The sequence below is a fragment of the Apus apus genome, chromosome 1 (assembly GCF_020740795.1).
Source record: "Apus apus isolate bApuApu2 chromosome 1, bApuApu2.pri.cur, whole genome shotgun sequence".
NCBI classification, from domain to species: Eukaryota; Metazoa; Chordata; class Aves; order Apodiformes; family Apodidae; genus Apus; species Apus apus.
Genome location: NC_067282.1, coordinates 54,305,244 through 54,316,560, shown reverse-complemented (window position 1 = coordinate 54,316,560; position 11,317 = coordinate 54,305,244). Strand labels below are relative to the sequence as shown.

The 11,317-nt window shown below is 43.6% G+C and overlaps 1 protein-coding gene across 9 annotated transcripts in view; it reads left to right on the top strand.

The window, feature by feature from the left end:
* The first annotated feature begins 2,558 nt into the window (after nt 1–2,558).
* The window catches only part of TMTC4 (transmembrane O-mannosyltransferase targeting cadherins 4), an 88,054-nt gene continuing 79,295 nt past the window's right edge, over nt 2,559–11,317 (top strand). For 7 of the 9 annotated variants that reach the window (XM_051630486.1, XM_051630465.1, XM_051630473.1 and 4 more), the window contains exons 1-3: nt 2,559–2,629; nt 4,985–5,200; nt 9,858–9,973. In XM_051630486.1, coding sequence (XP_051486446.1) covers nt 5,039–5,200; nt 9,858–9,973 — 278 coding nt within the window. In that variant the 5' untranslated portion in view covers nt 2,559–2,629; nt 4,985–5,038. Of the gene's footprint in view, nt 2,630–2,950; nt 2,968–4,984; nt 5,201–9,857; nt 9,974–11,058; nt 11,115–11,317 lie in introns of those variants that run through there. The other 2 variants (XM_051630457.1, XM_051630479.1) reach the window with 2 other exon arrangements.

The following is an 11,317-nucleotide window of genomic DNA, read 5'->3' as shown; positions in this document are numbered from 1 at the left end:
CAAAGAAGCAGACTGGAGATAAATTATGCAACTGTAGCTGATTTGAATCAGATTTTGAGGAAACTAGGGAACTCTCCAGAACAGGTATTTGCTCTGCAGTTCTTCACATTAACTAAAACAGAACAGAAGGTCATTGTGAAAGCTGCTATGTTACAAAAAGCAAAATAATAAAAAACTAAGAAATAGGCTTGTTTCAAAACGGAAAATAATGGGGAGAAGGCACTTCTGTATATGTTGTCTAGTGCATAAGGGAATGTTAATCAATATTGTTGTATTGACATAAGTGGTGATGAGGTGATTTCTACCATCTGTGCTTCTGGCTATGTGGATGTATATAAATTTGACCAGAACTGATGATATCAGCAAACTTACGGTGAACAAAAGAAATTCCAGTTATAAAACATAAATCAAGGATGTGCAGATGTATAAGAAATGTGAGCAGACGAGCTATGAAGACAAGTATCTGAAGTGAATGGGTCATTAGTAGAAATAAATACATCAGCAAATGTGATAAAGTCAAACCCTCTACAGAACAAAATGCACCACAGAAATGTGGAAGTCACTCAACTAGTATAAGTCTGGCAATTGTCACAGTCTGTGAGGCAAATCTCAACCTTGACTCACAGAACCTTACATATATTTACATATGCTTAAATTAAATTCTTACATAGGCACAAATTTAAGCATCAACTGAAATTTAATGTAGTTCATTTGAATTTATAGAAGATAGAAGGATATATGATAGACTGTCTTTCTTAACTTAAGGATTCATATTTTTTTCTCAATCAGATCCCTGAGCTGGGGCCCTTCAATTAGTAATCACAGATTATTTAAAACGTCTATAAATGTTGTGATCTCAGGAAGATTCTTGGATTTGGAAAGATAGTTGACCAGAATTTCACTGGATAAAACTTATTTGGGTTAGTTTGGGGGGTGTAAGTTGAAACAGTAAGGAAGCGTGGCAGTCATCAACCTGCACCTCCTCATCATGAACTGGTGTGACAACCAGACATTTTTAGGAAGTGGTACAAGTCTCATTGCTTCGGATTTTAGGAGTAGAAAGCTGAGAAAGCATGCTGTTACAGATTACTTCACATTTTATTTTGCATTTATAAGACAATTTGACCAAAAAAGTCATAGAGACATCTTTCACCTCTACCATTTTATGATTGTCAATTATAAGATACAAAGCCGAGAGATGAGTCCCACCTATATCACTAAGTCGGGAACAACGGCAGAACAGACAAGATGATTTTCAAGTACAAGGCACAATTCGCTGCTTTGCAGGTCACTGCCCTTGTGTATTTATTTTCGCTCCTGTTAGACGGGGACCAGAAATTTCTGACCAATGAAACTGAGCTTTGCACGCTTGGTGTGGGCTGGTTGCTGCCCTTCTGCCACTTCCCAACCCGGAAACACCTCAGATGCTCTGCGGTAGGCTGTCGACCAAGCACAGGTTACAGACTACCGCCTTAGAAGCAGGAGCTTCGCATATACCGGCATAACACACTAGCCTGAAAATTGTGCTTGTTCAGCTGCTGCCTCACACGCAGCTGAGCTGCCCATGACGGGCAGCGGACGTTTCAAAGCAGGTGTCGAGCAGACAGTTACTGGTGGCAACCACCCACCTCCTCCCAAGGCAGCACTTCCACTTGAGAGCAAGAAGCCTCAAAGGAGCCGTTAAATCATCTCGTTAATTTGACACTTGGTAAGGCAAACATCTCAAAAAATTCCACTCCAAATGATGCTATGTCTCTGCCTGGCTCGGAGCCAGGATTTCTCACCCAAGTTCAGCACATTCAGATTTTATTGTTTTTAGGGAAGCTCCTGCCGAGCATTCGGTAGTACAGCTCAACGTTCTATCACACTTCCTCCCAAGAAAAGCGCAAACGATGAAACGCACGTACAAAACACACCTACTCGAGGCTTTTTATTGCTTCCTTACGGCACCTGCCGCGGCGGGGGGGATCGCCCTTCAGGGAAGAGCGAAAGGCTCCGGGCACAGACGCAGAGGCTCCCCGGGGCTGAAGGAGCCCGGGCGCCGGGCAGCCCCCTCACGTCCCGTCCCGTCCCGTCCCGCCCCACCCGCCGCTAACGGCCCCGCTAACGGCCCCGCTAACGGCCACCCCAACGGCCGCGGCAGCGCACGAAGGCGGGACGAGCCCGCTCGAGCCGCCCGGCCCCCTCCCCCGCGGCCAGCCAGGTGCGCGGGACAGCGGCCGCCGCGCACAGCCAGGGCGGGCGGGCGGGCTGCGGGAGGGAGGGAGGGAGAGGCAGGCAGCGAGCCCCGGCCCCGGCGCGCAGCGGCGGCGGGGCGCGGGGTGCAGGGCGGCAGGCGAGCGAGGCGCCCCGGCCCCGCTGCCAGCCGCGAGTGATCTCCTCGCTCCGCTTCCTCGGCCCGGCCTGCCCGCGTCACCGCCGCCCCCGCCAATGGGCGCGCCGAGCCGCCGCGGCGGGCGGGGAGGAGGAGGGGTGGGGCGGCGGGGCAGCCAGTGGGCGCTGGGAATGTTTCCCGGAGGCGGAGCCGCTGCGGCTCCTCCTCCCGCCGGCCGCTCCGGTTCGGGGCTCGCCGGGCGGGAGAGTTTCGCAGCCGGGTGGGAGATGCCGCGCGGGCTCCTTCTCCGGGCAGGTAACGCCGCGGTGCGGGGGGAGCTGCCCTTGCCCCTCTGGCTGGCGGGAGGGTTGGCGGAACTGGCCCGGACTGCGTGGCGTGGGGAGGGAGGGAGGGAGGGAGGGAGGGAGGGCGGGTGCGGCGGCGGCGGGGCTGAGGGCCGGGGCGGGACGGGACACCCTCTTCGGCGGGGCCGCCGCCAGCACAAAGGGGAGCGGCGAGCGGGGCAGGGCCGCCGCGAAACTCCCGGCGGGGCTCCCCGCCCCGCAGCCTCGCCGCCTTCCCTGGTGGGCTTCTTCCTGCTCGGGACGCCCTCAAGTTTGCGGGGCCGAGCGCACGGCAGCTGTGAGCCTTTGGTGCGAGCTTCCCCGGGCGCCGGCTCCCTTCGGCGGGACACGCGGCGCCGGAGCCGTGCCGCTCCCGCTTCACCTTCGCCGCCGCGGGGCGGGGGGGGGGGGAGGTGTCGGTGCGGGGCGGTGCTCTCCGCCGGGCCGGGGTGGGACCGAGGGCGGTAGCGGGGAGGCGGGCTCCCTGCCACCGCTGGGCAGCGGCGTGTGGGCCGGGATGCGGCGGGGAGAGCCCTCGGGCCGCCGTTCCGAGGGGCCGGGGGCCGCCCCCCCGCCCCCCTCCACCCCCCCCGGGGCTCTTAGCCCGTCTGGGCGATTAACGCGCTGCCCGGGTAAGGGGCCCCCCGGGGCTGGGCTGCCCTCCGGAGCCGCGGGGAGGGGACCGGCAGCAGCTGTACCTCGGATAAATAGAGCGAGCGTAATAGGAGAAACTTTCTGGGCAACGTGAATTTGGAGTAGATTAAATATCGGGCATGGATGCTGTGCCTCTGGTGTTCCGAGGAAAGCAATACGCTTCCCTCGCATTCACGGTCTCGCTTTTAGCCTTTGTTTTCGTGAAACTGAGCGCGTAAGGGTGAATTACTTTTGCGAAAAGGCTTTTGATGTTAAAGTGGCTGTTCTGCTTTGCTCTGCTAAGCAGCTCCATTCTCTCTCAGGTTGCACGGCTCCACGTTACTGACTTCAGTCTGAATTTGGGAGCACTGCTACCTAGTCCCCAAGGCGAGAAAGGGCCCTGCTGTGACAGGGTGTACCGTCTGTGTGCATGTGTGTGTGCAGAGATTGGGAATATGTGGAGACTGGAACTTCGCGTTGCAAATAGAAAGCTACAGAGCAATTTGCCTTCGCAGCTCTAATGGCCAAGCCTGTTCAGGAAGGCAAATGACTAGAGCTTTTTTCCTAGATTGTGTGAAGACATTAAATGTAATCTTTACAGGGATACAACAGCTGAATTTTAAAAAGCAAATAAATAACAAGACAGTTAATAAGCTCAACTTTTTTTCCCTAGAAATTGTGAAGCTTGTCTGCTATCTGTGCCTGTTGTTCTTGGGGCTTACAATTAAACATGTTCTATTCTGCCTTGCTTTTATGGTAGTTTTCCCTTTGTAACCTCCTCCCCCTGCTATTTATAGCAGCACCTAATAATAAGACTGCTCACAATAATTCTAGAGGACTGGAAAAACAGAGGCAGAATAGCTGTTAAGGCAGAAGGCTGACTTTGGAGCATCAGAAGAGACCCCTCCAAGTAAAGGTCGCTCGTGAATAAACTTCCAGCCTTAGTGCCTCCACACTGATATGTTGCTCAGTGCTGTTGGATTGCATGGTCTTTTTCATCTGCCTCAGCGACCTCACAAGTCCATGAACACAGCAGTGGAATTTAGGCTATACTGTACCTGTGTGTGCAGAGTGAGGTAGTGAGAACTACTTTGGTCTTAACTGTATGAGTCTTGCCTCATCATTTGAATTCTTGACATTTAGGGCCTAGTCCATTAACTGCTATCTGTATAGGTCTACCAGTGATGCTTGTATGAGTTCCCCATATGGGCTATATGTAAGACTAGATCCCTGAATTCAATTAACAGAAGAGGGTTGAGGTCTTTCTGCAACTGATTATTGTTTTTCACACTCAGAAGGAAATCACAGTGCTTATCATTCTCTGAAGAACTTTGTAAATTCTCCACAGCCCTTGTGATGCCCCTCTTTGTTATACTTGAAAAGAATGGCTAAGTACAGAAAACCAGTGATTTGCTCAACATTTTAGAATTTACCTCTGCCAAAGCTTTAACTGAAAATCTAAGAAATTCTTGGCTTTGCCACTATGCTCCGACCATGAGAAATGGTGCCTTTCTTCCACACTTGAAGTACAAAATTATGTTCTGAAATGTTCCAGCGATTATTAAATGCTCTGAGATAAAAATGTTAGGTTGTATGAAACTTCATTCTCTTCCCTCAACCCAGCCCTCAATTTTAAAATTCTTTTTTTTGTGAAATGCAACTGTAACTATGCATTTGTATGTATTTCTTTCAGATTTGCAACCAACATAATGCTGAAGCTCTCAACTTGGAACAAGCATTTCACAGAATGGCACAAACAGAACTTAATCTGGACCATGACGTGTCATGGTTCCTCCTTCCATCATACTGGGCTAAAATGCTTGTGGCGTTAATTTCTTTCATCTGTTTTGCTAACAGCTATGATGGAGATTTTGTTTTTGATGATTCTGAAGCCATCATCAATAATAAGGTTTGTCTGTCTTCTTTCAGATTCTGCCCTTTAACATAAATGGAAAGAGGAAAAGAAATAATGACAGCAGTTGATCAAAGTAGGCCCAAAGTAATCATTCTAGGAAAGAGCTCCTTTCTGATATTCCTTTTTTTGAACTTCATTTTTTGCTTTGTTTTACTGTGGGGTTTTTTAATATAAGCCTTATTTAAGGTTGACAAACAACCTGTGCAGCAGTGCTCTATTGAAAAGCTAGAAGCGTAAGTGTGCTTAACAAACTCTTTATTCCTAAAGCTATTTGAATAACATGACTTGAGTTCTAATGTGTAAACAAAAGAGTGAACAAATTAAATAGCTGCTTTTTTTTTTTTTTTCCCCTCTCAGATTGCGTCACCTTTCATTCTTTCACAAGTGAGATGCTCTGCTTAAGAAATGTTGATATCTGGGAAGGGTTCTCTTTTTTTTTTTTTTGCCATACCAAATAGACTCTGTCTGCTTGTTATCTAAAAATGCATGATCTAATTTGGATGTGATGTTTAGTAACACTTATTCACAGGGTACCTGTACATCAAGACTGCCTATGGATCTAATTTGATGCTCACATCTAAGTCAGTGAGAGTAGGCAGTAGACTTTTCTAATACCCGTTGATGTTAACAGGAGATTTTTTTCATTATCTTCTCAGGGTGACAGATAAGTAAACCCAAGGAATAAATTGACTCTGGTTGCAAAATATGTAATGCATCACTGAGCGATTGTAGGGTGCAGGGGTTCTCCAGCTGTAGTTTACACCATTAAAATATGACAAAAGCAAGGAAATCTTCCTGTGCTCCTCTCCCACTCACTGCTCGGGTGACAACAGTAATTTTTTTTAAATATAGGCAGAGTGTTTTTGTGCTCTATTTTAAAAACTGAACATACATGCAATGAACAGTCCTTGAAATGCTTAGAGATGAACATGTGACTCGAACAAACCTCTAGCTGAGATTCTTTTGACTCTGAGGAGCTGAGTGCCTTCAATTGCTGAGACACTCCATAGAACCACACATAGTGCTCACAGGTCGGTCTCGGTATTATTCATCAGCTCATATGCTGTTCTGGAAGGTACACGTTAAATGTTTGGAAAGAGAATCATAGAGTAAAAAGAATCGCCCTCATCTGTTGGTTCTGTTTCCCTAAAACCATAGGGATACAGGAAGGATAATTCATTTTGGTAGAAGACAGCTCACATTTTTTTGCCTTGCCCAAGATTTATAGGCAACTTATCACAATGTGCCTTTTAGAATCCCACAGAATTACTGTTTCCTTAGGTAAATTTATATTGTGCTTGTGTAAGTCATCATACCTTGAGTTATAGATGTATGGGGGGGGGGAATAATCTGCCAAATTGGAAATAAATCTCAAAGCTTCTTAGAAAATGCTATATACAAATCAAGAACCTACAGTGTTGGGTTTTTAAATATTTTTTTTTAAAGCATCGTTGTATTTTAAATTACACAGTTCCTGGCAATGTTTCATTCTGCAAAGTTTCATTTGGGGCACAATTATAATATTTCAGCTTCCTGAATGACTGAACTAAAGACTGATGTTGAAACAAGGCAGGTTGTTTTGTACATGTGCAATTTCCAGACTTGTAGTCTTTCCCTATTTCTTTCAGTTTTTACTTTGAAAATGTTTCAATTTATCTATGCAACACAACAACTTGTACTATAGCTGTTGGCAATGCTAAGAAATTCAACCACCTGCTTAAATAGATTAATTAGTACCTAGTCTGTGTGTTTGAAAACTGTAAGGCTTGTTGTATTTTGTACATCAAAATCTTCTGTCATTCCCAGGAGATTGAGATTTTTATGAGAGTATAATTTTAATATGAGGGTCATATGAATATATGGAAATACAGAATCCACAAGAAAAATACATTGAGTTTCCCACTTTAATGGGGAGGGACAGCATCTAGCAAAGGCACAGTTGATTAAAGAAGGTATAGCGTATTTTATTCCTAATGAATAGAAGAAGCAGCAGGTGAAGTAATTTTGTAGATTTACTGAGCATTACTATACTAGTATTTTCTTGAGTACCCACACAATGACCTTTTTATTAATTTACCAGCTCCCACCATCAGCCTGGTATTGTAATATTTATTTTTTTACAGAAAGATACACTGTTAGTTGACCCCATGCCTACCATATCATGGAACATTCTCTTGTTAGATTTTATTTGGCTTCAAGGATGTTTTCCAGATGCTTTCTTGATATTTTAAGCAGCGTTTTAACTGGTACACAACAGTGACTTTTGTCGTTATTTATTTACTACCTTGGCAAGACAAACAGTTGGATTAGGAGAAGCTGCAGGCACAGTGTGTCATTTCCATGAGTCTGTATAGCAAAACTGACCTTTCTTCAAGTATTGAACTCTGCTGTCTGTGAGCTGCTGCTAATCAAATAGAGATTTTTTGATACCTACTTTCAGTTCTTAGAGAGAAAATCTCATGTAACTTTTAAACAGCTGTCTCTCTTGAAGCAAACCAGTCCTATTTTAGAATAAGTCTGCTGAGTAGGAAATTTAATATAAGAAACTTTTTTTCTGACCAAGTTTGGATACAAGAATGAGATACATGACTGAAGATTTCTGAAGTCATATGAAAGTGTAATCTAATCACTAAGTAATTCCATGTAATCAGCTTCTCCTAAGGAAGACAAAGGAAGACTGATTTTAGCAGAAAGGGAAATCTGGCCTTGCACATTTCAGATATATTTCCCATCTCGGGTTATTGCAGACCATCTGTCTCAAAATATTAGTACTTAAAAAAAAAAGTCTCTCTTTCATAGTCCCTTCCTTTGGCAAATGTACGTAAGGAGCAGTGCTGGTGGTTGGACAGACAGTTTGAAGGTATCAACAGGTTATCCCCTGCAGAGTCTTCAGTAGATACTGGTGTACAACCCAGTCCCAGCTTGCCCCCTGGAAAAGCAAGCTGTATTTGATTTTGTGGGCTGCTGGTTGAGTGCATTCCTGCTCTGAGAGTCAAATGATGGCCTTTAAGGTTTGTGCATACCAGCAAGAAATGGAAACAGAAATTTAGGTGCCTGAGGTCAAAATTGCAGTCCTGGGAGAAGAAAGAAATTTGTAGTTATTGCTTGTCAATAGAAACATCTGTGAGAGAGTGAGGAAACTTTGCACCCCTTGATAATTCTTAATGCCAAATAGGATCCCCTGTGACTACTGATTTCTTACGATTTTTTCCCTGAGAATGCCCTAATTGACAGCTGCAGTATAGGACATTTCAAAGACTACTGTGTTAGCCCTGCTCTCTTTTCTGCATATTGATTAACCTATTAGATAATGCTTCACTTCATTTTACAGTTTCCTAGGATTTTGAGTGTACTTCCCCTTCTTAATTTTTATTTTTTTAACCAATTGTCTAATGCTGACCAAATTTGATCAAGTGATGGAAATTAATCTCTTCCTGTTTGTTTTGGGTTTTTTGGGGGGGTGGATGAAAGAATGTGTTAAGAAGCAAGAAATAATGAGTTATTATAAGTTCAGTTTACCAGCAGCCAGTCAGCTGATCAGACATTTGACTGTGCCTTCGGACTAGATGTGATAAGTGTTCTTGCTTGCCTTGGCAGGCCAAAAATGCTAAGGGTGAGATGGAAGGTACTGAAGACCATAGGAAGTGCTCAAGATACTGTAGAAGCAAGTGAGATGGTTTATTGTAGATGTAATACCAGCAGTTGTATGAAAGCTATTCATTTGTTAGTACAATTTTGTTCCTAGGTTCTGTCTTAAGTGTTTTTAACTTGCATGTTTGCTATAGCATAAATTGCTAGTTATTTGCCCCAGGGAAGGAGGAGAAAAGGAGTGAGTAAAAGATGAATATATTAGTTTGAGCTTCCCAGCTTGTCTTTACAGAAAACTGAGGCAGATGCTACCAAGGTCCTTATTTTTTCCTCTCCAAAATGTATGTTTTCCATTCAATAGTCTAGGTTATTTGGATATATTTATTATCAGCATGGCTTTAAGGTAAAAGGAAAGAGTAGACTTAGCAGTGGTTGTTTTAATAGTCTCCCTACCCCACCTTAAATTAAAATAATGCATTACTTTTCTGTCTCCTGCTATTAATCTTTTAGAGCAGTATATAGATTTTGATTCTTGGCTTCATGTAGTAAGAATTTAAAAAAAGCTATAGTGTCCTGTGCAAGGTAAAGGTGTTGAAAGAGCTAATTTTTGTTTTCTATCATTAGTCTCCTTGCTTTATTCTTTCATTAGTAGTTGTGCTACTGACACTGGTAGAAAACGAGGTGTTTGCAGCAGTTATGCAAGGTAACCTAGACCTAAAGTCAAAGACTTTTTACCAACACTGAAGTAAAGTGTTTTTAATGTGTTTCATATTCTCAGCTATTTGCCAGATTATCAATTTATATGAATATGCATAGCTCTAATACATTTAAAGTAGTTATGCCTACTAAGAGAATCCAACCTCCTTTCCGTGATGATGGGAGGCAAGATGTGACCTTCATTGCAAACTTGGGTACCTTGTCAAGTGACAGTAGAGAGCCAAATAAACACATGCCATGTCCATGTTAGCATGAGCTTGTATTAGTTAGAACTTGCTTGTGTCTTCACTGCTTTGAACAAAAGAGAAATGTTAAGAGTCTGGTAATTTATGATGTTTCCTTTCAGGACCTCAGGGCAGAGACCCCTCTTGGTGACCTATGGCATCATGACTTTTGGGGCAGCAAACTCAGCAGCAATACCAGTCATAAGTCATATCGACCACTAACTGTCCTAACTTTCAGGTGAGACTTGTCTTTTTGCTTCAGGACTAAAATTTTTTAACACATTGGCTCAATTGATTTGAAGGAGGAGGCAACAGAAAAGGAGAGAGGTATAGTTGTATGGAGGGTAGTCTGAATACCTTTCCTGAATATGATTTTTCTGTTCGCTACCTTAATATAAAATTTTAATTTATCAAATTGTTTCTTTCCTGAAGTTTGCGTTATTTTGACATTTTATATTTCAATGTATCTTTCAGAAATTGCATCTTATGCTCTTGCAAACCTTGGTACTCAAGGCAGTATGGTTCACTATGTAGGTCACATCACCAAAGAACTAGGAGGTGTACATTTCCTTCACTTGGCCATGCTGCCACTTACACTGCTATTGTAGTTTCTGTCCACTGCAGTCCTGGTGAACTGTCAAATGATTTTTTTATAAATAGCATCAATCTACTATGGCCTTTTGCCACTAGGTCACTGAATAGCATTCCCACCTCTTCCCCCCTGATATTCTAACCTCAAGTGAGTGTTTTTGTCTGAGAATCCTAGTGAGAGAGATGTCTGCCTATGTATATAAGCTACTGGTTTTCTCAAATAACTAAAGGTTTATGAGGATTACTTCTTTAGATTCTGAGCTCATGCTTTTTTTGCACAGAGATTTAAGCAAGCAGCAGATCATATGGAAACTAGGCACAGTAATGCAGAGAATCTTTGAGGACTGAGTCTTAAGCTTATGTATTTTCCCCATGCAAGTCAGTGTTGTGCGTGAGGACCTGGCACTTGTTTTGCAGTTGTGTTTGGCCTAAGCCAGGGACAAAAGGTACTCCCACTCTTAGTCCTCATATTCCAGAAAAAACTCTGACTCTTGAGTGCAGCATCAGTGTTTTAAGTATTTAGTATGTGGATTTCACTGTTTGTTTGGCTTCACATTTTCATCAAGGAAAGCAGGCAATTGAGTAGAATGTATCAGTCTTAAACCTATTAAAGCTCTTGGTGCATTCATTACACACCACATGCTCTCCTTTCTTTTCAAGGTCTCTGGTATATTTCATCTCTAGTAACATCCTGGTTAGTTTAAAGAGTGAGCTGGGATACAGTCATTACTATATCTGAAAATAGAGATGAGCATGTGGAGATGGTCCATAAAATGCTATTTTTACAAGTAAGAGATTGGTTTTCTTAATTTTCCTGAGCAACTTTTATGTGTCTCTCATATTTAATAAGTTAGGGTTTTTTAATACATTTCACTTAAACCAGATGTAGACTGACCAAATGAACTATATAAATTCCCCTATCCAAACTAAGTTTCTGTACATGTCACTTACTGATGAAGCGTATGGATAATAACGTGATGTTTCTCCCTTT